This window comes from Anguilla anguilla, chromosome 9 (assembly GCF_013347855.1).
Source record: "Anguilla anguilla isolate fAngAng1 chromosome 9, fAngAng1.pri, whole genome shotgun sequence".
NCBI classification, from domain to species: Eukaryota; Metazoa; Chordata; class Actinopteri; order Anguilliformes; family Anguillidae; genus Anguilla; species Anguilla anguilla.
The window spans coordinates 44624953-44650477 of record NC_049209.1 but is presented as its reverse complement, the minus strand read 5'-3'; the positions used below and the strand labels follow the sequence as shown (position 1 = coordinate 44650477).

Here is a 25525-nt window from a genome sequence, read left to right as displayed (position 1 = left end):
TTGATGGTACTGTGTGCCAACACAGCTTGCAGGGGCTCATTTCTGCGGCGCTGAATGTTTTATACATGAGTTCAGCGGAGGATGACAGTTTGATGGACTTTGCACTGATGTTGCGGGAATACAGAGGGAGCAGTGGGAATCCAGGGAGACCATGACTACACATATGCTCAAGTGCACACACACCCAGCATCTGCAGCAGGTTGCACGGGGACCTGGAACACCAGCTCATCTAGACATATGCCCAAGTTCTGCCTTTGAAGATTTCAGCTACCATCAAAGAATGGGTTTGATCTTGTTTGTAATGAAGAGTTTTGCCTTCAGATACCCAACTATTTTTTTCTTCTTCATTTTAATCATGACAATCAATCTCGACTATTTACTGGCTAGTAATCTGATAGACAGGGGAAATGGATTTGAGAATCAAGAGCATTGAACAAGAACGGGGCAGTTCAAGTGAACAGCGATGGTGCATCGACGAACACTGTATATTGTAGCTATAACTGCATTTTATTTTATGTTTTAAGTTGACAGCACCAACAAAGCAATTTGTAAATTACAACGGAGGCAAAGCTTTTCATATATAATATTTGAATGGAGCATGAACATCGTCTGTCTCTGTTGCGAAACAGATATAAAACACTGACGTTTTAATCACAAATATTTTTACAATATAGTAATCCAGTCCCATTACGAACATAATTAGTTCTCCTTAGTGAAAATCACCACCAGTGTGTTTCGTCGCCTAAAACCGCACTACTGTAATATCATAACCACAACTACTTGTGAGTACTACTGTACCCGTAACTACATAGTTAAAGTATGTTCAATATTAAAATATGTAATTGATGCCAGAACTATACTGACATTCATAAAACGCACATTCCAGGAATTAACATAGGCCTAAACGTAATAAGGTGGAAACGTTACCGTATTTTCCCTTCTCTATTACAATCACCATTACGTACGTACGCAAAGTGAAACTTAACTTCCGAAATTAAAATGGGGTGAGACGACATCCACTATGTCAGCGAAAACATTAAAGTGAATATAAATCGCGACTGAAATAAACAACACAGATGAAACCACACAATATACTCGTTAAAGACCATATTACCATGAAACTGAGTTATATACTGTAGTGAAAATGCATATAACATTCATCTGCACCCCTATCTCTGAAATGATGGTTCATTCCGAAATGGGATTTCCCCCCCCCCCCAACCCCCAAGTGTGTATTCTATGTTGTGCTTTGTAACGTTGCGCCAAATAATTGAGTTCGGAGCGTGGTTAAGAGGTAGACAGCTGGCTCAATAACGTTAGCTGTTTATTGAAAAGATTATTTTTTGTTTCAACATTGTCAGTGGACCAGCTAGCTAAATTGGCGTGGGAGATTGAGGTAATTATGGTTTACACCGCGTGTCTTATAAATATCTATAACACCGTACTATTGTAACATAATCTCTGTGTCTGTTTTGCTTTTACTTTGACGAAATGGGAGCTAACTAGTTAATCTGGTTGACTAGCTAACGGTCGTTTGCGAGACAGATAGCTATTTATGCCATCATAGCTATCTTACTTTAGTCAACAATGGATATACCGTTAGCTAGCTAGTTACTGAACTCACAGAAAGCTGGGTAATGTTAGTTTTTACAAGCTATTTAGTTGTAGTGGTCTTTGCAAGGTTTTAAACCGACCCTTAAATCTGTCCTAGCATGTTTCTATAGCTCGCTAGCTAACTTCGAGTGAGTAGCAGGCTATTAGTTAGCTAGCTAATGTTAGGAAGGAAGAATGTGATGTGTTTGTAGCTAGCTAAGCTAACTATCTAGCTAACTGTTATGTCTCTATAAATAGCGGTCGAGAAGTTTGCCCACGTGAACGATATTCTCTTCGTTCTCTTGGTATTCTGTAGTTCGAAACATCCTGCCCAAATTCAGATCGAGTCGCCATTTGATATAAAACCGTGATGTTTTGGTTCTTAGTTTTATTTCAAAATAAACCAGCTAAAATGAAGTGTCAATCGCATTTTATTATTTAGGTTTTATCTAGCTTGATGGTAAGCAACATTATGTAGCTAATTTACTTTTTTCAGCTAACGTAACAATACAGATAGTAAGATATGACTAATTTATTAAAATTTTTACCTAGGAGTCCAAGTCAAGTTGAGAGCGTGCAAATCCGCTAACAACAAACTTTGCTGAACGCTTGTTTATTTAGCTGCCGTGTCAATTAACTAGTTGTACAAAGCTTTTTTCTTAATGACAGACTAAATTAAGCTTACCAAAATTTTTGCCAGCCAATGAAGTCGATATGAACGAGTTGGTAATTGATTTATGATTATGTATGTAATTATTACTTTTAATAGCTGTATGATAAGTAGCTAGCAGGCTAACCGTTGAAGATATAACGTTCATGTAGTTGGCTAATTTTAACATTTATTTTAAGCAAACGCCCTTAGTTGAGTTGTCCAATAGAAAAATAAGTTACAGACTTAGTTTATGAACTAGCTTTCTAATGTTTACGTTGTAGCCGTGTGGGACAGTAAACCTTTGAGGACATTAAGTCCGTACCTTCACTGACTAACGTAACGCTTGTGTTTGGTTTTCCTTACGCAACAGTGTGGCCAAGATAGTTTATAAAACTAGTTATTTAGGGTGATGCTGTAATGGTTGTTCGGGCACGCTTGAAAAATGATAAACAGATTATAAACTTTTGCAGAGAAGCTTGGCTTTCTGCAGTCCCCTCAGAATGGACAAATTCAATATTATTCTCCTGAGAAATGAGTCAACGAGGGCTCTTATCACATTTAAAGTAGATGTATATTCGCTGTTCCAGTTGAAATGCCAGGAATAATTAAATAACAAAAGTCAAATTTATATTTTTTTCTGCAGCAGTTGTGTAACACCATGGGTTTTTTATAAGGTAATTAAAACCCAGAAGCAACACACTAAAACCCACTGAGGACCGAAACAATTATAATTGCTCTTGTACAAAAACGGTTTGTGAACTAAGTGGTGTGGATTGTTTAAAAAAAACAAAAAAAAACTGGCATTATTATAGAACATAAAGCCCCACGTGGTAGATTGCATTTATTTTCATTCTTTTATTGTAATGTGGGTCGCTTGGAAGAGGGGTAGTTACATTCGTTCTGAATTCGTTGTATACATTGGGCAGTCACATTACAAAACTGCGATCTTTTGTTAGTCTTGGTAAGTAAATTTACTTCCAAACACAGGGGTCTGCCGGTTTTGCTACTTATTTGAAGGTCTCTGTAGAAGTGTTTGTGGGTAGACTTAAGCCGCGTTTCCACCGCAGGAACTATACCCCGGAACTAGGAACCTTTTGAGGAACTCAGTGCGTTTCCACCGCAGGAACTAGGGTCTAAATTTAGTTCTGGGGGCTTTGTTTTACCCCCCAAAACGTTCCTGCTCGGGGGGTAGTACTTTCCGAAAGTACAGGAACCTTTTGGGTGGAGCTTGCAGCGCTGAACATTTCTGATTGGTCGAGTACTCGTAGCATTTGTGTTGTATTTATTTTCCGCCATTACCCGCCATGTTTGAAAATATGCAGCGGCAAACCAATTAATTTTCATAATAACTTCAAATCAAACTTGTATGTTATGCGGCGCAGTAGCCTACTTTTGGTTATAGCCTGTCAACGTCTTGGAATTATAACGTGTGCTCTTCTGTTCTTTTCTTGCTTTAGTATTCCTTTTATAAAATGCTAAGCATTCGTGCTGGGACATCATATTACGTAGGCTACCAAAACATTCAAACGGATTAATTCGGTTGCTGAATATTTTCTTCCGGATTTTCTTTGTTAGCCGGTTGTAATTGACTCAAAACGTTTGATACAGTTATGTGAGGTATGCGGTAGTTCTGCATAATTAACATTGGTGATACAGTAAAAGCAAACTGGAAATCACCTTCCGCACTTTTTATCCGGGTAAAATAACAGGTTAATTCTAGTAATCTTCCCTTTAGCTTTTTCAGACTGCCGTAATTTTACTCAATTTTACTGCCATTTTTCAATTCCACGAAAAGACCAGGAAGATTATGGACTCATTTATGGTGCATGGTTCGCATCTGGAGGGAACCACTTCGCTGCTCGGCTAGCAGTAACTTCGAAGGAAAGCAAACGGTGGCTGTACCACTACTAATTTACATTTTCACGCAAGTCCGAGTTTTCATTCTATTCTTGTCATTTTGCGATTAGCCTATATGGAATTGACGACGAGAAAGTAATAAAACAGCAAATTGTTTACAACGTGTGCATGTTTTCTGCTGTTAATGAATGTGTTTGAGAGGATATATGAAAATCAATAAATACAAAAGTAACCATATATAGTCATTGTTGGTAACCCGTTGTATATAAGTGGAATAAACCCCTCCGGGCTGTCCCGGTTATTAGAAAATAATGTAGGCTACTTCGGTGGTAGTATAGGGTTACAGAAGAAATCATATGACAGATGGACCGACGACAACGTCAGTGGGCTAATTTGCCTAATCTTCGCGGTACTTTAGACCCCGGTGGAAACGCAGACAACCATTGGCTGCAGGAACCTTTTAGTTCCTGGTAAAGTAGTTCCTGGGACTGAAAGTTCCGGGTAATTTTGGTGGAAACGCGGCTCTAGTCAGGCTGTGCAAATAGCCACAGGCCTCTCCAACCCTGGTTCAGGCTTATGACTGTACTCTTTGTCCTTCATGTTTAGTGACATATCCTTATATGCACTGCTTTAATGTCATTGCCTACTTAACTCGGTAGTGTAAAATAAAAGGTTACACATTATTAAACATTATACTCAAAGTAATAATGCGCATTACGTTAATATTTAAGAGGGCACAGGATGAACACTGAATAAACAAACAAGCACTTATTTTTATGAAGGTAATGTAGGTGGTCTGTTTGTCCGAACTGTTATCTCTCCTTGAATCTCATATTTTGACTAGAAAACAGTTTGGGAATTGCTCCTGTTGTTTAGCAGTCGACCTCTCACGAATAGATTCTGAAAGCCTGGTACTGTATAGTCTGGCACATGATTCAGTGAAAGACAGGGAGCTGGACTGTTGTGGCAAACAGCGGATTATTGTTGTCGTTTGAGCAAGTGAGGAAAATGGAATGTCTTTGTTTTCTGATGTTTTTCAACTGGCTTTCAGGAGCGCCTTTATTATTATTTTGAATCCTCTGGAGTTCTTTTTAAATGAAGTTATGACTGTAGTGTGTAACTGTTTTCTCTGAAAACAGAAAACCTTTTTTTTTAAACATTGTGTTGTGACTTGTACTCTTTTCCTTAATGTAACCTTTATTTCAATGTCAGCCTAGGGTTATTTACACTTGGACCATTTTTTAAAAAACAGTTTCCAAACTCTTTCTTTGCAAATTGAGGCCTAATTTTGGGGCGAAAAAAAAACCTCTTTCTTTACCCTCGGACCGGGACTGAACTGGTCCTTGTTGTATTGGGACCGTTTCTGTTTGACCTGTAAGTGCGGATATAGAGTGTGAGATACTGCGGGACGGTCACGGCCTGTGGTTTTGCTCACGCCTCCGTTTGACTGTGTTTTCAGAAGCACCATGAGCGAAGAGGAGCAGTTCGTGAACATTGACCTGAACGATGACAACATCTGCAGCGTCTGCAAGCTGGAGACGGACACGGAGACCCTGTCCTTCTGCCACGTCTGCTTTGAGCTCAGCATCGAGGGTAAGCGCACCAGTGGGACGCAGCTCAAAGGTTTGGTACACAAATAGACAGACAGACGCACACACTCTTACACACACACACACACACACACACACACACAGCGCCTGTCGTCCCTGCAGAACATCTGCAGGCACTTTACACGCTGGAGACAAATTCCAGCCTGAAAGGTCTTCAGCCGGGTCTGAAGTGGCCACTGTCCCTCATATAATGGACAGTTGAAGTAAAAAGTGTATTAAGACTTTAGGTAGAATGTGGGGTGGGGCAACACCCATGCATACATAGCGTTTTTTCTGCTGATGTCTTTGAATCCTGGACACCTCGTGGAGGTTTACAGAATAATTTCATTTCCATATATTTGGAATTACTTCCTTTTTAGATTTAAAAGCAAGGCCAATTAACATTTTCATAAAATTTTCACGGTTATTTTTCAGAATGAATGCGAGCTCTTCCATAGCATACACTTATTTTAAAGCTTGTCTCTGAACATTTGACATGGGTGTAGTAGTCGTACCTACGGTAAACCTAAAACTATCCCCTAACCCATTTTCTTTCCGATGCAACATTCTCTGTTTTCCTCTTGCACTTGGTGTCTGACGGTGTCTACCTTTGTGTTGTAAAGTTATGTATTGACGTCTGCTATCGGTCGCGTCCCTGACAGTTTGGCATCAGCACTGTGTGTTGTCTCAGTCTTTATGTGCGTTCTTATGTAAGCCGCTGTGCATAAGCGCTTCTGCTGATACCTGCGAATGCCGTTTGCGGAGCTGATTCATCGTTCTGTGGTCGGTACCTAGTTTGACGGCCGTTATGCGACGGTTTTATTTTCGGCTGCAGAAAGTGCTTCCCCGGATCCGGTAATTTTAATGAGGTTGCGCGCGAACGTGAGCGCGTTCCTTTTTCCCACGGCGCGCAGGCAGGACTGCCGCCGTGGGCTATGCGTGGCAAATTGTGCTCACTCACTCACTCACTCATGGACGACCTGAGAGGGACGTTTTGTAGGGCGCATGCGCAGGTGGCACGGCACGAGATTTTTAAGCACAGCTTTATCGCCTAACGTTACTTTAGCTAACCCTAACATGTTAGCGTTTCGCCTACTTTAGCTAACCTAGTTAGCGCGTACGGATGCTATCCTGCATGCATGAGTAGGCGCTAAGGACACACAGCTACAACCACCGATACAGATGTATGGACACACGGAGGACAACAAATAACGTTAGGGAGGTGAGGACATGCCATAGCTAGCTAGCTATATAGTTAGTACAGGTGCGCCGTGGGTCTGGACGGTTTTGGGCTTGTTTTTTTTTGTTTTTTTTAAGTGCACGCGCGGTAGTGTGTAGCCTCGCGGCTTCGGCTCGTGCCGATGACGTGTAACGTCTTTTGGCTGCTGTGATGGCCCTGAGGAGGAGGAGGCAGCTGGGAAAAAACTGCAGCCAGAGCTGGTTTGCCTCTTGCTTGTTTTCCCTGGGGGGTGCCGGGACTCTTCCCTCGCTGATTAAAAGGGTGGGGAACACCCGGTGGAAACGATCGCCTCACAGATCTCGTGCCTGTGTAACTTATTACATAACAACGTATGGATTGAAACGGAGTCTTTGAGCCACCTATCAGTTGACTGTATTGATAGCTTTTTAGTATATCGGAGGGTTGTGGGTTCAGCAGTGTTTCGTCGATTTAATCAATGCTTATCAGTCTAGCTCGGTCGTAACTCCGTTTTAGTACACATGTTGTAGAGGAGTGAACCATGTAGCATGAGCTCGTCTGAGCTGTTAGTCATACTATCCAAGGGCTCTATGCTAACATTTTTTTTCCAAGCAGCACACATGCTCCTAAGTTGAACATTTTTAGGAGCACACTAATACATCCCAATTAGTAGATGTGCTTCTAAATGATTTTTCAAGTTAGCACACACAAATCTTTAGGAGCATATGCCCCGAAAACGGGGGCTACTGTAGAGCCCTGCTATCTGGTGATCAGTATGCGTGAGTTGAGTCTAGGCCTGCAAAGCTCCGTGCCCTCCAGCCATCGCCCGCTAGTGCGGGAGCCCGCGGCGGCGGCGGCGCTGGAGGCTCTGCTCAGACGAGCTGCGTTTGAAGTGCCGTTTCTCTGCTGTTAATTAACGGCGGCCCGTGTGAACCGAAGCGGCGCCTCTTCAGGGACTCAATTAGCGTCCCCCTCATCGCTCGTCTCGCGAACGGCCCCCGTTAGGCTGCGCTCCTTCTGGGGGAATGTGTGCCAGGGTCTCCTAATTCAGGGGAAGTCCAATCTAAATTCTGAAGCTGTGAATGGGTTTTTGCTTTTGAAATTTGGTGGATGGGTGTGCTGTTGGATGTTGGCCCGGATGTTGGCTGTGAGCAGTTGTAAACATGTTGGGGCATGGCTTGTGGGTTTTTTTTTTTTTTTGTGTGCTCCTTTCATCTGTGTCGATGCCTGTCCTGTCTTAAGAGCTGTGTGGAACGGTAGTTTGTGTTTCTGTTGAGTTTTTTTTTTGTCGACGTCTTCATAAACATCTGTAAAATAAACATGTTTGTGAAGAAGTCAGTGCTTGTGCCATTGATTTTTTTCCTTTGCCTGCTACCACAGCCATTTTAAACTTTCAACAATAACAGGTTGGTTTGAAGAAATGGACCACCTGATTCTCTGTTCCATTGCTTTCGTTTTGACTGCATGAGGATTAAAGTGGCACGGAGGCTGCAGCTGGGTTCTTATCTGCAGACTAAGCAGCACTTGCGCGGAATAGACTTGGACTTAATTGGCAATTCCGCTGAACAGCCATCGAGGAGCGCTCTCAAACAGCCGGGGAAATTTAATCCGCCCCCCCCCCCCCCAGTACGACTCCATGGAAAAACGCCCGTAATCCACTTCATTTCCTCTTCTTCTCCTTTTGTTTCACGGCCGGGTTTTCTCGTGAAAACGTGCGGTAGCACAATGCCGAGGCTTGTGTCGTGGTTTTTTTCGGGAAGTGAGTCACCGTTACTGCCCGGGCCGCACCTGCGATGGCGCGTAAATGGCGGTGAAACCACAGCCGGTTTGAGGCCGGGCCGGGCTGGCGTAGACATGGCGTTAGAGGGCCGCTTTCTCAGCCTGGCCTCTGTTCTCCCTTCTCTTCCTCTCCGTGCCACCACTGAGGAGGAGAGTTATGTAATGTGGGGGGGGGGGGGGCACTGGGGGGATTGCACAAACCGGCAGCGCAGCAGTCGCGGTGGGGGGGGGGGTGACCCCGCTTCGGGCCTCTCCGATGTGAAGCAACGTGTCCCTTGTTCAGCAGTCGAGATGCACGGGGTGGGGGTGGGGGGGTGGGGGCGGTCGAGACGGGGCTCTCTGTCTGTCCTGGCGGTTTTTTGATGAGGAAACTGGCTCCCTGTGACTTGCAAATAGCGGGGGGCCTCGTCGGCCGGAGCTGCGGCGCGGGGCGCTGCGTGCCTGAGCGCGAGCGCTGACTCATACCCGCACCCCGGCCCAACACCGCAGCGCTCGTCGTTACGTCGAAGGCGGCGCGCGGGACAGTCAGAGCCCCCGGGGGCCTTCGTTTCCCACAATGCTCCCCCGCAGCCGCCCGCTTTGCAGAAGCAGCGCGCTCTGTTCAGGCCTGTTGTTTACCGCAGGGCAGCAGCAGCAGCAGCGCTGGCAGTCACAAGCGCTAACGGCCATGTAGCGGCAGTGTTACAACATTGGCACAACGTTGCTGCAACGTCGTGAGAACGTTTTTGCGTTGAGCTGGGCAGCGCTTCACCACAGCCGCCCTGCAGGTTTAGCGCTAGCTAAAGTGGGGATTGTTTGCCTGCCTGCGTTTCATTTTGTGTGGTTTCTGTTTATTTTGTTGTGGCGAGGCGACTGAATTATTGACCGTACAGGGGCTAGAAACAAGGCAGCGTCTCAGGGGGGTGATGAGAGTGCTGTAAGGCTCGAGGCCGAGGGGGGAGGGCTCCTGCGGCTCAGCGGACCCCGTCGTGTTTCTCGTCTCTGGTTGGCAGAGAGAGGGTCGGGGGGCGGGCCAGTGATGGGGGGCTGCGGTTTTCCCCCACTCTAACTGTCAGATGCATGTGAGTTTGTTTTTCAGCTGTTCTTACAGCCCTGCAGCGCGTGCACGTGCGCCTCTGTCGCCGTCCGTTTCCTGTGCCATTCGTGCCGTGGAGGTGTTAGCGTTAGCCTGCCAAGGGCCCAGCGCCACAGAACCAGGCGGCAGTTGGCTGCGGTCAAGGTGGCAGCTGTGCTGTGCTTTGTTTCGCTGGGCCTGATGTGCTTAGGTGGAGCTGTGCCTGTGGAGTTCCTGTGCTGTGCCTGTGGTGTCCCTGTGCAGGCCCTGTGCTGTGCCTGTGGTGTCCCTGTGCAGGCCCTGTGCTGTGCCTGTGGTGTCCCTGTGCAGGCCCTGTGCTGTGCCTGTGTCGCTGTGTCACAGTGCTTGTTGAACACTTGGCAGAACATGGCAGACTGAAGCCTGCTTCCTGTAAAAGGCCTGCATAGGCTGCCATTACTGCTAACAGCTGCGACTGAGAGACTGCTTCCTGCTAGCATATGACTGACATGGGCTGTCTGGTTTTTTACCAGGACTGACCTCTTGGCAAATGGCATGGGCCTTTGAGGACATTTTTGAGGGCTTCGTTTTGAGTGGAAATTTTAAGGTTTGGAAAGTGCTGAGTTACGCAGAATACTTGAGGATTAAATTTCTAATCCCTGCATCTGACAAAACAGTTTTTTCCACAGCCATTACATATCATCATTTACTCTAGACTTGAATTCAGAGTCAGGAAATCGGTGACATCGCCGTTCTGTTTTCCAAATCGTGTGTGTGTGTGTGGTGGGTTATTTTCAGTGAAAAAATGTTGTGTTTACTTCATAAGGCCATTGATTTACCAAGAGGGTAGTTGAAAACGATGAAAATTAAACTTGAAGCATGATTGCGTTTCGTTAACTGACTGAAGGGTCATTGAGTCCTGCATATGGCTCTCACCGTGTCCCCGCAATGATGTCACGGAATGCCAGGACCGTGTTGAGCAGCACAGAGCTCGGCTGGTCCGTTGGCGCGGGCACGCGGAGGCGGCCTCTGATTGGGTGAAACGCGGGGTTTGAGGCGGAGAGTGAGGTCACGTGTGGCACGTGAACCGCGGTTCCCACAATGCTTTGCACAAGCTTTGTTCCGGGTGCACCCGCGATGGTCCAAAGTCGGCCCCAGGCGTGGAAAACCAACATTACGTTAAAAAAAAACCTAAACTAAACACGAGGAGGAAACCATGGAGAGCACGTACCAGCCTTTTCCAGGTAATGGAGGAGTGCTTTAACGGCTGCCTGCGGGCTTCTGGAAATGAGAGTGTGCGTTGGGTCGTTTGCTGCCTTCTCTTGCACACAGTCTCCAGGCTCCTGCTGCAGCTACCAGGGCAGAGCTGAACAGTGTCCTCTTAATTTAAAAAAGAAAAATAGAAAAAGAAGCCGTGTGAAGAGGTTGGCGGTTGACGGCTTTGGAGGCCGCGTCGGCGGCGGCTCTTGTGATTCGGGCGCTACGCGAGCGGCCGCGGCGGCGCAGCGAAGCGCTCCGCTGCTCCCGTAGCGGCGCTATTCCCCTTACCTAACCATGATGGAATTTTAGCCGAGTCGGTGATCCGGGAGAGCGCGGTGACTGAAGAGCTGAGGGGGGGGGGGGGCAGATAGTTGCTCGTTCGGAGCACACACCAGAAACAGACATGGCTATTCAGCGCTCTGTGTTGTCGGGGCCTGTGTGTGCATTTTTAGCGTGTTGTGTGCATTGTTTGTGAACTCTTCACCCTGAGGGTGGGGATGGGGGGGGTGGGGGGGGACAGAGCCCTGATTGTTGCACTCCTGGCTCGGTGAAATTCCTTTGATCTGCGGCAAGAATTTCAGCAAACCGTGGTGTGGACAAAAGAAAGAAAGGGAAAAGAGAAAAGCTGACCTTGCTGTTGTAGCTGGGTCGAGATTAAGCCCCCCGGTTTCACGTCGGTACATCAAAACCAACCAACAGTGCTGCTGTGAAATTGAGCAATTTTGACAGAATTACTGTCCACATCATTTCTAAATGGTAATGCTAACATGAAACAGAAGGGAATCAGCACCGCACCGCACAGCACAGCCCCAAACAGCTGCCGCCCACCTGTGAGCGTGCCGTCCTCTGGCCAGCTGACGCATCTGTTATCGACGGGTGTCCCAATTATAGCCACGGAGGCTGTGTCTGCGTGTGCCCCCCGTCCTGCCGTGTGACATCCCCCCCCATCCCGCTACGGTCCTGTCGTGCTGGGGATGGAATGTCCCTGGCTCGCTAGCACAGCAAACGGAGGTCTTCAGATCTCAGCACACCTATAATAGGATCGTTACTTGAGTGTACGGTCCTGTGTGTTTGCTGAAGGACAAACGGGTATATTTGGGCTGCTGGGTGGCTGATCTGGTTTAGGCGGTGTGTCTGTGCCTGTGTGAGCTACACGGTCTGGTATTGAATCCATGCCATGTGGCCTGTGTCACGAAGTAGGATTACCGAGCTGTCTGGTCAACTGCACTGAGTAAAAAGCTGTAACCTTCTCAAAACTGGAACATGAGCTGGAGCAAACAGAGCCGTTCTGGGTTTTACTCAGTGCGGTTATCTTCCTAACTCTTCCTAAGCCTGCTTTGTGATACAATGCCCCGTGTCTGTGCTGACTGTGGTCGGTAGCCCTGCGGGGCGATGCACATATGGCTGTGGCTTTGCCCGGGGACTGGAGCGTTTCGCTTGGCCGGGGTAATGGATTCCCATCATGCACCACTGCCACTCGCAAGTCCTTGCCTGCTAACCCCTTAAGGCCTGAGGATGCAGTTAGACTATCTCTGCCCGTCACCGTGGACCCTGAAATAAGGGCTTATATTCCAACAGACTACAGCCATGAACATAAACAAGTGTATTACCTGCTTAATTGGAACGTCCTCATTTCACGTACGCGCTGTGGTTTGCTAAGTCCCTGACCTCGATACGGACTTTCTAATAACCTCCGTCTGAATCTATGTATCCTAAACAGTAACTTCAAGAGAAGGCATTTGTTATTATATGATTTCAGAGTGATATGTATCAGTGTCTATGGGGGGAAGGTTCTTGCTTATTTGGGCTGCGGAATGACCTGCTCTCTACCCGTGTGCAGCTGTACTGTGCTGTGGTAGCGCTTTCGAGCCACAGACAGTGAGGAATGGCTGATATCCCGGTTCTCTGAGGCAGTCTGTCTCGGTTGACTCATGGGGCCTTCTGGGGTTTTGAGTGTCACCTGGAGAGTCGTCCTCCAGGTCGTGTCTGTGCAAGCCAGGCCTGCGAGCTGCCGCGGGCGGGGCTGACATCACGTGCCTCGTCTCCGCCCTCCGGAGCCGGTAGCGGAGCTCGCGGCATCGAGCGCCGAAAAATACGCCGGGAAATTCCCGAGTGGGGAGAAAATGAGGGGGGGTGGGGGGGTGGGTGGAGCATTAAAAAAAATAAAAGCAGAAGTGTGTTATGATTGACGGGCCAGTTTGATGGAAGACGAACAAACGAGGTCTGATTGGGCTAACGAGGAAAGGACAAGCAGCAGAGATTACATATGATAAGATTAAGGTTTCCATGACAGCAAGCACTAGCCCTGGAGAGTGAGCGCGTCTGATCTAAAAATAGAGACGTGGATTAGGCTGGATGGAGGCCGCCGTTTGTCCTCCCTCTGACGGCTCTGTCTCTGTGTGAACGGACGGCTCTGGAAGACGCCATCGCCAGTTTGCTTTCTGGCTCCGTGCATCTTAATATTTAATATTTATTATATTTTTTTCCCGCCTAATTAAAATGTCACAACATGCTTAGTTTGTGTAGGAGTGTCCTGCCGCACTTAACTGAAGGCAGGGAATGGACGAGCTGGATCATGTGCCACTGGCCTTGTGCTGTCTCACACTGGGATTGTAGTGAAGCGTGTGTGTGTGCGTGTCTGCGTGTGTGTGTGTTTGCGTGTATGTGCGTGCTTGTGCACGAATGTGTGTGCGTGTGCATACTTGTGCGTGTGTGTGCTTGTGTGTGTGTGCGTGTGCGTGTATGTGTGTGTGGACGCGTGCGTGCGTGTGTGAGAATGTGTGCGTGTGCGTGTATGTGTGTGTGGACGCGTGCGTGCGTGTGAGAATGTGTGTGCGTGTGCGTGTATGTGTGTGTGGACGCGTGCGTTCGTGTGAGTGAGTGATACAGATTGCTAAGCGGATTAGCAGATGAAGTGGCCGTGGATGCGCTTTGTTGGGCAGACAGGGCGGGCGGTTGGCATTGCGCTGCTGGTAGAGCCCAGGGCTGGGCGTGACTCACACAGGCCTGCGTGGGCGGGACTGTGGGCCGGGGCTCTGCCTGATCTCCTTATGTCACCCCGGTAGCGTACGTTAGCTGAGGTCCTGCCCCGGGCTGCAGATCAAGGGCTCGTGTGGTTTATTCACAGCAAGCCTTAAGCTCGCTCCAGCGCTAGCCCCAGCTCCGGCGCTGTCCAGGCCGCTTGTCAAACAAGCTGTATTTCTGCCCACAGACATCGCACGGCTAATCCTCTTCAACCCAGGGCTACATCCTCCCTGCGTCTCACCGACCAATCACAGCGAGGCAACCGAGCTAATGAAGGCTCGTTGTGAGTGTGTGTGTGGCCTGATTCCAGGTAACCCGACAGAACCGATATGCGGGAATTAGACCAAGGAGTCACGGGTTTACCATAAAACACCGCGTCAGCCACTCCTCCTCATCTGTCCGCTGACCTGCTGTTTTTGATGGAAATTTAAACGGGACGTTGTTCAGACAGAAGCTGCTGTGCTGCTTGCTGTGGTATGATTCTGTGGTCCCCCCCCCCCCCCCCTCGATTGGGTGTCCAGATGGCCTGTTGAAGGGTGTCGTGTGTTTAAACAAACGGGCAGGTGGTGAGGGAAAGACGCTATTAACGGCGAGGTCATTTATTTACAGAAAGGTAATTTATTAACCGCCTTTTTGCAGAAGCGAGAGAAAACCGGCGCGTGGGGTTCTGGGAAAACGTGTCCGGCCCTCGCCAGCCTTGCTCACGGGTCTCCGCGGGCCTTCTGAAGGTTCTTTGTCCGCAAAGTCGCTTTTAAAAGTTCACCTTCCTGTTGTTTGGTCTCCGCATGCGTTAGAGAGGGGAAGTGGGACTATCGGTATAAGTATAGCGCTGTCGCGCTGAAGTCTGTTTTTAGTTGTTGTTCGGGGTTGGCGTTTGAGGAAGTGTGACCCTCGTGCAGCACTTCCTGTCCTTTAAAGACTCGGGGCTTCCGTTCCCTTGCGCGCTGGGGCTAAGGTCACCGCTTTGACTCGTCGGTGAGTCACGTCTCAGGTTCCCCCGCGAAGCCGATCGTGTGACCGGCAGCGTCTTAATGCCGCCTACAGCCTTTGACTTGCTTCTTTGTTTTTTTTTTTTTTTTTGCCTCTCTTTTTGGCTGGGCCGCAACAGCGGGGCCAGCCCTATAAACGCGAATGTCTGTGACTGAGTGAGTGAGTGATGAAGTTACACCGCACATGTCTGTGACTGAGTGACTGACTGACTGATGAAGTTACACCACTGGTCGGCCGGTTCGGTCCAGCCATGTACTAGGTTTTGACCTGGTCTTGTTGTCCTCCTAAACAGCTCCTCTCTGAAGCTAAGCAGTTGCCCGGGGTTCATTCCTCCATTTCGCTGGGCAGAAATGAGGGGTTTCTGAGGAGGTTGTGGCTGCTGCTGTTCTGGTGGAGGGGGAAGGCGTAGCGGTCGCTAATCTCCTCGGTTGGGATTCTTGCACGCTTTCGCTCCCGTCCACTCATCGATAAGAGGGTTTTTCTTGCATTCGTTCCTTCTCCATGAAAACCTTCCCAAAACCCGGCTGCTTTTAAATCACTGCAGGTTCCTCTGTTGGAATTTTAAAGTGGTCCTCAATTCAAAGAAGACCAAATTTATGGCTTTTGCTCATTCCTGTTCTAATGCAGCTGATCCTTCTATCCTGACTTTAGAAGGTATATATCTAGGAAGATATTACCGTTCTTTAGATAAGCCACATACTTGAGAGGGTGCAACAGTAGAAACCACTTGAACCAAAAGCAAGATCCTTTCTCACACTAAATCCATATTTTAAGTGCAGGGTAATTTTCTAATAAAATGGCATTGAGGAGCAGAGATGGGGAAAAAAGCAGCGTTGAGGTTTATTTTACCCGCTAGATGGAGATACCTCTCATAAATATTTGGGCATACGGCTTGATGAAAAGTTAGCTTTTAACGCGCATATTGAAAATCAGTTGCAGCAACTCTGGCTGAAATTGGGCTTTTATTTCCATTTAAGAGAGATTTTCCTTTTTGAGGCCCGAGAGAGAGTTGTGCAAAGCTCGTTTGTGTCTGTGGCTCGGCTGTGGTGATGTGATTTAATTGCGTGCAGCCTCATCTCCTTTTATAAAAGCTGGACTCAGCTTATCGACGCTCCACTGCGTTTCATAACAGGCACAGGCTCACACCCTCCCCACGGCACTATATATGAATCTCTGGTGGGGGGTGGGGGGGGGGGTTCTTCTGTATATCAGAGGAGGAAAATGCACATGCTGCCATTTATTCTAAAGGCCCGATTGGGTAAACTGCCGTATTACATCTCCGGTCTTTTATCCTATTATGCGAATAACTGCTGCTGTAGATCTACTAGTGGAGTTCTTTTATACGTCCTCAGGGTTCAATCCAAGCTCGGTGAAACCACTTTCTCTTTCTGTGCACCTTGGGGCAGGAAATGAGCCACAAAACAGTATTTTAGATGTACTTCCTCCTTTGAACACATTTGTTGGTCTTTTACAAAACTTCCTTGAAGTAAATTTGTTGCTTTTCATATCCTTGATTCAATGTTTCAAACTTGATCTGGTCTGCATTGTGTATATCTTTGGTATAGACTACTTGCTTCTCTTTTCAAATGCACTATATGAGCAAAAGTATCTGGACACCCTGTGGTCTGGGGCTGTTTCTCATGGTTTGGGCTATGCCCCTTAGTACACAGCATACAATCACATTGTAGATGATTCTGTGCTTCCCCAGCAGTCTTGGGAAGGCCCTTTTCTGTTTCAGTGGCACCCCGGGCACACAGAACGGTTTATGTGGAAATGGTTTTGTCAAGAGCGGTGTGGAAGAACCTGACTGGCCTGCACAGAGCCCTGACCTCCCCGTCCAACACATTTGGGATCAGTTGGAAAGCCAGCTGTGAGCCAGGCCTAATCGCCCAATCAGTGCCAGACCTCACTAATGCTCTTCTAGCAGAATGGGTGGACCAACTTGACATTTATGCCCATAATTTTGGATGAGATGTTTGATGTCAGGTGTCAGTATATGTTCCGCCATGAAGTTTCCCTCTCTCTCTCTCTCTCTCTCTGTTTAAATTTTTATGTATTGTATGTTTTATAGTTAATAGTTATTGTGTATTTATTTTTATGTTTTAAACTTTTACACTTTTGTTGCCATCTTGACCAGGACTCCCTGGAAGAAGAGATATTGTATCTCAGTGGGACCTGCCTGGCTAAATAAAGGACAAATATATAAATGAATATGTGGGCTATCTGGAAACAGAATGCAGACTAGAAGTGCATATTAGTTATTTTTTGTGGAAGTCCCTGTTCTCAGTAGTGCTATCAGCACGTTAGAATGCCAGGGGAACCCCTCCTTTCCAATGAAGGCGAAAGGCCGTGCGATTAGATGGAAGCAGCATGTGATTCTATTGAGCAAGTTGCTTTCTTCCGTTGCTCAACAGGCTTCTTAGAACAATTTGAGCTTGGGCCCTTGCTCAGGAGAAAACGGAAAAAAAAAACTTTCAGTTTTGTCTGCACAAAAACTTTTTATTAGTAAGCCGGAACTGGAAAATATTGCTCAATTTAAAAAATAAAACTCATTAAAGTAAAGGAAAGTAATCATTGTGTGAGCTGCACTGAAAGGCATGTTAAAGGAACCATTTTGTAGAATCATTAAAAACTTGTTAGCATGCTATTGGGGAAAAAAGGGTCTCAAGGGTGGGGTGGAGAAATGGAACAGTGAGGAATCACTCCTCTGTATTACTAAAGCTGAAAGCTGAACCCCCCCCTCACTGAAAATTAAAGCTTAAGAGTAAACAGCTTTGAATGTGTGTGTGGGGGGGGGGGGCTGCTTGTTTCGTTGTCTCAGAATTACAGAACAAAAGCAGCTTGCGCCATGTTAGTGAGTGCTGCTGAAGGGACTTTTGGGGAAGCGAGGGCACACAGACCGCCCTGTACCCGTGCAGGGGACGATAAGGTGAAGTGTGTTTTAACCGGAGACTGGAGGGGGTCCCGGTCGTGCTGCTGAACCCCGTGTAATACCCCAGAACCCACATGGTGGGGTATCTCAGTTCAGGGTGGCCGAGTCTGCCGGGTGCTGTGTCTGTCGTTAGCTTTGCGGCTAATCCTCCTCATGCTAAGCTACTTTTCACCCAGCCGTCAAAACACCCGTCCGTCAGATCTGCCGTGCTGAGTTTCGGCTGTTTGGGATTTGGGCGTGCGCTTCAGTTCGTTTGCCTTGCGACTGTTTGTCCTCGTCGTGTTTGCGGATAGAAGGTGGCGTGAGGGGGTGCGACCGACGCGATCGTAACAATTACTTTCCTCCTCCTCCTCCACCTCCTCCTTCACCTCCTCCTCCTCCAGGCGTGTCCAGCTCCACCCTCCTGCACTCGAAGTCGCTGCGGGGCCACCGGGACTGCTTCGAGAAGTACCACCTGATCGCCAACCAGAAGCTGTCCCGCAACAAGGCCCAGCGGAGCGCCTACCAGGGGGTGAAGACGGCCCTGAGCCAGAAGATCAGCCGCATCGTGCAGTACGCCCAGAACCGGGAGGCGGGCTCCGAGCCGGGCCGGCGGGGCGGGCGGCACCAGCTCCTGTGCTGCAGCCAGCAGGGGGACCGCACGCTGGTGCCCCAGTCCGACTCCCGCGTGCCCCGCTACGCCCCCCGCTGGGCCGAGGCCGCGGGCGTGGCCGCGGGGCTCCCCGACCGCGGCCGGGCCGCCGAGGAGCTGGCGCTGGGGGGCGGAGTCCTGGGCGCCGGGGGGTGCGGCCTGTGGGCCGGCGGCAAGCGGGCGCTCCACCAATCGCAGAAGCAGGGCGTGGCCTCGGCCGGACACAGGCAGCACAGACGCCCGGGCCTCAGCAGAGAGGAGTGTGAGTCCATCGGCCTGCGTTCTCCCCTCGTTCGTCTGAAAGGAGGGGCGGGGGGTAGGGGGGGCATGTGATTGGGTGGGCGGGAGGGAGGGAAGCTTGTCGTGACTCGTCACAGGGCTGGTTATTTTTGGTCTGCACCTCAGCAGAGTCGGTTCCCTGTCAGTTCACTTCCTGAAATTCTCATAATGTTCCATGAGCTCGATGAGTCATGGAGTGTAGAGAATCCCCTCAGTGGAGATTTGTGAGGAGTTGGGTGATTCGGATTAACATGTCTAAATGTGCTTTATAATACCTTAAGATGTTCCTAGTGATTTGCTGTAGTGCGATGCTTCATATATTGTTTGTGCCTGTTGTCACATTTTTATGCTCGTGATATCGCAGGAGGAAGTAAGTTGAATCAGTCATGAATAATGCACAACATTATTTCAGGTATTTAAAAGAGTAAAGCTTGTGTGCTACAGCTACGTCACACAAGCAATAACAGCTAAACTGCACAGAAATGATCGAGTGGAAGGACCATAGCGGACCACTGCGTTTCAGAATGAATAAAAATCACGCTCGTTGCTTAAGTGAACACTTAACGCATGATGTTCTCAGAATCGTAGGACGGGGTGTAGCACAGTGGGTAAGCAACTGGGCTTGTAACCGACAGGTTGCAGGTTCGATTCCCGGGTAAGGACACTGCCGTTGTACCCTTGAGCAAGGTATTTAACCTGCTTTGCTTCAGTATATATCCAGCTGTATAAATGGATACAATGTAAAATGCTATGTAAAAAGTTGTGTACGTCGCTCTAGATAAGAGCGTCTGCTAAATGCCTGTAATGTAATGTAATGTAATGTAATCATATCTTGCATGTAATTCCACCTGTACCATTCTACCCGTGTAGGGGGGGGGGGGTTGATGTGGGGTGCTCAGTCTTCCCTGAGCAGGACTGGTGTGGGTGGAGGCTTGTTTTGTAGCCCAGAACTAAAGCGCCTGATGCAGCTAACGGGCTGCTCACGATCCTCAGTCGAGTGTTTTATGTATTGAATGGGCTGCTGACGTAGCTGTGGGCTGTGAGCTGTGTTAAAGCCTGCTCCCACTCGGGCTTTGCTGTCGGGCATGATTGACCCCCCTGGTGTAAACACGTGAGCTCCACGGGCCCCCCGGGTGGGGCGTTAGGCCCCTCTTTGGTGACCTCCGACTTCCGAGCCGCGTCCGTCTGTCCGTTACGCGCCGAGCCGCGGGACAAAGCGGTGACGCGGGGACCCCCCCCCCCCCCCCCCCACCCCCCCGCAGCCCGTCTTTCTCTGCGGAGAAAAGCTGTCTGCCTCCCTCGTACTCAGAAACCGCCCTTCAGCGGAACCTTCCCGCCCCAGTGCCAAAGGGCCTGGGCGCAGGGTCGGCGGGGCGAAGCAAAAAGGCGCTGCGCTCTGTGGAGAGCTTTGGCGGAGCTCTCGGGGAGGAATCTTTCCCGGAAATTTGCGCGGTCGCTTTACCGGCAGGCGCCGCTGGCCGGCACGACGCGAGAGCGTGGCCGAGAGGGAGGGAGAGCGCGTGGGGAGGCGTTCGCTTTGAGTGGGCCCTAGCGCACGCACACGCACACACGCGCGCGCACACGCACACACACACAGGCTGAAGCTGTAGTCGCTTACTTTAACTTCTCGTCTAACCCGACTCCTTTGTCTCTCTTGTCGTTGCTAACAGTGGCCGGGATGAGCGCCGAGGAGCTGGGCCAGTTGAAAGGACAGCTGCTTCTGCAGATTCAGAGTAAGAGGCTCTCTTTACACACACGCTGGAGTTCACATATAAAGACGAGGGGTAGTTTTCTGTCAGAACTGTGGGTTGGCGTAAAGTCTGTGTGATGTGTTAAACTTTCCCGCTGAGTTCTGCTTCTTTGCTGTGTGGTGGATGTGCTGTCCGACAAACGGTTCTGCAGCCAAGTCCTTGAAGTATTTTGTTGCTTGTGTGCTCTGATATCTGATTGTCAATAATTAATAGACCTGTGTGTGTGTGCGCTTGTTGTAGTCCTTGGGGCAAGGTGTATGTGTGCGTTCTCTGTGCGTTCTGTGTGCTCTGTGTGTTTGTTCCGTGTGCAGTTTATTGGCCATTGGCTGTATGTCGAACTGTAAGAGCTATCATTACTGAGGGCTTTGTGTAACTGACCTGATGTTTGTCTGTGCCCGTGTAACTGACCTGATGTTTGTCTGTACCCATGTAACTGACCTGATGTTTGTCTGTGCCCGTGTAACTGATCTGATATTTGTCTGTGCTCGTGTAACTGGTCTGATATTTGTCTGTGCTCGTGTAACTGGTCTGATATTTGTCTGTGCTTGTGTAACTGACCTGATGTTTGTCTGTGCCCGTGTAACTGACCTGATGTTTGTCTGTACCCATGTAACTGACCTGATGTTTGTCTGTGCCCGTGTAACTGATCTGATGTTTGTCTGTACTCGTGTAACTGACCTGATGTTTGTCTGTACCTGTGTAACTGATCTGATATTTGTCTGTGCTTGTGGAACTGACCTGATGTTTGTCTGTACCTGTGTAACTGATCTGATATTTGTCTGTGCTTGTGGAACTGATCTGATTTTTGTCTGCGCCTGTGTAACTGAGCTGATGTTTGTCTGCACCCGTATAACGGAGCTGATGTGTCTTTGTTCTGCCCACAGAGGTGTTTGAGGAGCTGACGTCGGCTGTCCAGGACAAGGACTCCCTGGCCTCGGAGCTCCACGTCCGCCACATCGCCATCGAGCAGCTCTTCAAGAACTGCGGCAAGCTGCCCTGGCTGCAGATCGGCAGGGCGGGGGTCAAGGCCAGCAACACGCCGGTCGAGTGAGGCCTACCGCCAAGACCATCGCCTGACCAAAAACAAACAAACAAACAAACAAAAAAAAGCCCTAATCTAAGCGTGCTGTCCCGTCTCCTCCTGGCCCATCCCGCCTCCACGCACCCCCCCGAATCAGGCCGCCCACACTGCCTAGGGCTGTTCGGGTCGCTGCCCCGCCCGGTTTTCACACGCCCCTGTTCCTAGCGGAACGAGACTGTTCTTAGGACTGTGACGAAACCGCGCGGGAAGGTTGCTTTACTTTGTTTGCACACAAATAGAGGCGGGGTTAATGGGTATAACCTGCCTTCAGCAGGGGACTGAGAAGGACGGGTCTGTGCTGTACTCGGTGTTCAGGACAGAAAGGGCCGGGACGAAGAGGAGAGCAGGGTCCTCCAGTCCAGTAGGCCCTCAGACGGGACGTGAGGCTGGACACGAACAGCTTTTGATTTTAGGAGCCTTATTGGGGCGCCTGTCTTCTATGCAGGACTGCGACGGTCAGCGTCGTAGCGTTCCGTGTTCCTTCAAGTTGTCTAAACATTTGTCATTTTTTCTTTTTCTTTTATGAAACCATTTTGTGAATCTACACCAAAAACAAGACGTTTGAACTACCTGCGTGATCGGAGGCGATACGGTCATGTGTGCGCAAATGTAGGACAGTTTAAATCACGATTTTAGTTGTTAAACTGTTTTTATTATTGTCCTTGTTTTTAGTCTGCAGCCTTGCTTGTTTTATCTATTTATTTCCAATTGCAGTACAAATCAGTGTGGCAGTTGGGACCTTTTAGTGTCTGTTATGTTGGACTGTTGGTGCTCGGGGGGGGGGGGGGGTGTTAACGATGTTGAGGCCCAGCACAGCCCTGAAGGGGGACTGCTTTCGCGTTCCCTTCTGGACCACGTTTGCAGTGCATTCTGGGAGGCCGCCGCCTGTGCAGTTGCCTTATTATCCCGACGTTGAGTTGACTGGTTCTGCCGTTGCTGTGGTAACTGCCCCAGAGTCGAGTGGTTTAATCAGTTGAGTGGAACTTCTTAATTAGAGCTGGGGGGGGGGGAGCTGGCCCCTCCCGTTTCGAGGGAGAAATCCAAGCGCAAGGAGTCTGCTTTACAAATTGGTTGGTTTGGAAGTGTTCAGATAACTCTTATTGGTGTTTTACTGAAGGGAATGCTTGTGTGTGACTGCGGAACAGTTATATGATTTTTCTGCTTTGCTGTTTAGTACTGCATCATGTAGAAGTACAGGATACGGGTTGGATCCGTTTGCGGATGGCTTCAGTAGAAAGCTCATGGCTGGAAAGAGAGAGCGTATATATTTATTAGTGGTTGTAGTTTACATATTTAATTTGCATTAGTTTTCCTCTTTTTGTCATTGTAACCTTTTGCGGTGTGTATCAGTTTTGTTGGTGGGGATTGCACATTTAGGAATGTTCCAGATTTAATTTGGTTTCGTTTTCTGAGTATTTAAAATATTGCATCGTACTGCTGATCAGGAAGTTGCAAGGAAGGAAACACCTTTCCCAGAGTGCCGCGCACAATAGAGGTTCAACTTTGGTTCACACATTTCATCTGGAAAAATAATTACCGGTTAAAACCTTTTTCTTTCGGTTTTGCTTTCTTGTACTTGAGCGTGAATGACACTTGCAGTTGGATTTTTCATTATAACGAAACTTGCAGTTGAAGATGGTCAGACATTCTAACAGGCACAGAAACTTGCTGAATATCCTAACATTGCTGTTATATAATTGACAGTATTTCTCTTTCTCGCATAACAACTTGGACCATATTGAACACCAAATGTACATTCTGTGAAAAAAAAACCTGTACAATTCAATGGTACCATTAAGTGTTACAAGAAGTATTACAGGATGACTTTTCAACATATTCTCTAAGTATTCATTTTCCCCTGTTCCAACTTGATGTTCTTATTGAATTTTGCAATTTTCAAACATTTTTGTTATTGTTTGCTTGCAATTTTAACTGTTCTGTGGCTGTATGGTTATGGAGTTGTTTGTGATTTTTCTGTTCAATTCTCGTTTTCATGTTTTTATTTAGCCCGCTCAGTGCAACCACATCGTTTTAGAATTTCAGATAGGCCTAGGTTTGGCCTGCTGTTTTTGTTCCTTGTTCGTATTCCCATCATGTTACTGGATAGAAAATGAGTCCAGTGCCCTCTGCTGGCCGTCGAGCAGTGGTGCACTTTCTGTCAAACATAATATTTTCTCATTGGGTTTTCCTTACAAATTTCATTTTTTTAAATATATTCATAAAAACAAAAAACTAGTAAATATGTATTCACCCCAATTTCATTCTCTCTTCATAAGAGAAATTATATTTGACCCTTTGGGGTTTAAAGTTTTTTTTACTTCAGACAAAAAGGATAAGGTGAAGGTTTTTGTTTGCATGCATGAAATGGTTGATTTACTGGTGTGTTGCCGTACAACTGTAGGCCTTTCATTGCAGGTGGCTGCCCAACCCCCATCCGAAAGTTTTCAGAAGATTTATCCTGCTGACCGCTTTCCTGAGCAGGTGTCTGCCTTGTTTCAAATGTGTATGCTGTGTCACAAGTTTCAGTTCATTCTCAGTAGTGGGTAATCTCATCAATGTGTACATTTTGCTGTTTTTTTCTTTTCCTTTTTCAAAGTTTGATACATGGGTATTTCAGAGGCCTGGTGAGATTGGTGTGTGTGTGTGTGTGTGTGTGTGTGCGCGCGCGTGCGTCTCTGAGACTTTTCCATTAAACATGCAATAATTTGTGTTTGTGGAGCTTTACTGCCTGTGTGAAATTTGTGTGCAGTTATTTGTATTTTTCCTAAGAAAAATAAAACTTATTTTCTTACATTTCCTGTGTGAGCCGACCTTTTCTTGTTATCTGGAGCCCAGTGGCCCCATCTAGTGGGGAATGACTGACATGACTGTCCGTTGGTATTCAAATGCCCAGGGTTGGCTCATATGCCACTTTTTGTTTTCACAGATTGTCCCAACTCGTCAGCTAATTAGCTGTACAAACCAATGCTAGTTTACTCATAGATTAAATCACAGTAAGACATTTAATATGCAGATAAAGGGACAGTATTCAGCAGTCATTAATGAGCTCATAGAGAAATTTTAACATGACAAATCATGTCAATGATTGCATATCTGCCCTAAATTGTTGTCCAAAATGAAAGGGAACAGCTTGCATATCGAGTATGTAGATCTGAACACCATTTAGTGTAAAATCTGATGCAGAATCTGCTGTTTAGAGAAGTCCATGCAGCACGGCTGCCAAATTGCATGGCTGTTTTCAAAAACACATTAAAGTAGCATAATTTGCATGCCAAATAAGCAAAAATGAATGATGCTTGCCAATGTCCCCTCAATACTGTTCATTTTGGACAAAAAAAATTAATCACCAAGGAAACAAATATGCCTATTTGTTTCCTTGGCAAATTCAAATCAGCACTATAAAGCCACAATAACTACAAAAAATGCAAAACTGCTAACTGGCTTATAACAATCATGACTTGAATATGAATTTGGGCTGTTGTGGAGGCAAGGGGGCCCTACCTGTTACTAGATGGGTGTACCTAATAAAGTGTGTGAGTATGTGTGTATACATACACACACACACACACACACACACTTTATTCGGTTCACCTATCTAGTAACAGGCAGGACCCCCCTTGCCTCCACAACAGCCTGAATTCTTCATGGCATGGGTTCAACAAAGTGCTGTGAACATTCCTTAGGGATTTTGGTCCGTGTTGACTTGACAACATGACGCAGTTCCTGCAGATTCTTTGGCCACACGTTCATGCTGTGAACCACCTGTTCCATCTCATCCCAAAGGTGCTCTATTGGATTGAGATCCAGGGACTGTGCAGGCCAATGGAGTAAACTCAAGTCACTGTCACAGTCGTAGAACATCTTGAGATTTGTACT

General features: G+C 47.6%; 1 protein-coding gene across 1 annotated transcript; it reads left to right on the top strand.

Annotated features, from left to right (window-relative positions):
* The first annotated feature begins 1229 nt into the window (after positions 1-1229).
* Positions 1230-24442, top strand: c9h21orf91 (chromosome 9 C21orf91 homolog). Its single transcript, XM_035434295.1, has 5 exons — positions 1230-1396; positions 5562-5695; positions 18291-18800; positions 20488-20550; positions 21453-24442. The coding sequence occupies exons 2-5, from the start codon at positions 5569-5571 to the stop codon at positions 21617-21619; spliced, it is 867 nt and encodes a 288-aa protein (XP_035290186.1). The 5' UTR covers positions 1230-1396; positions 5562-5568; the 3' UTR covers positions 21620-24442.
* Positions 24443-25525: the final 1083 nt, after the last annotated feature.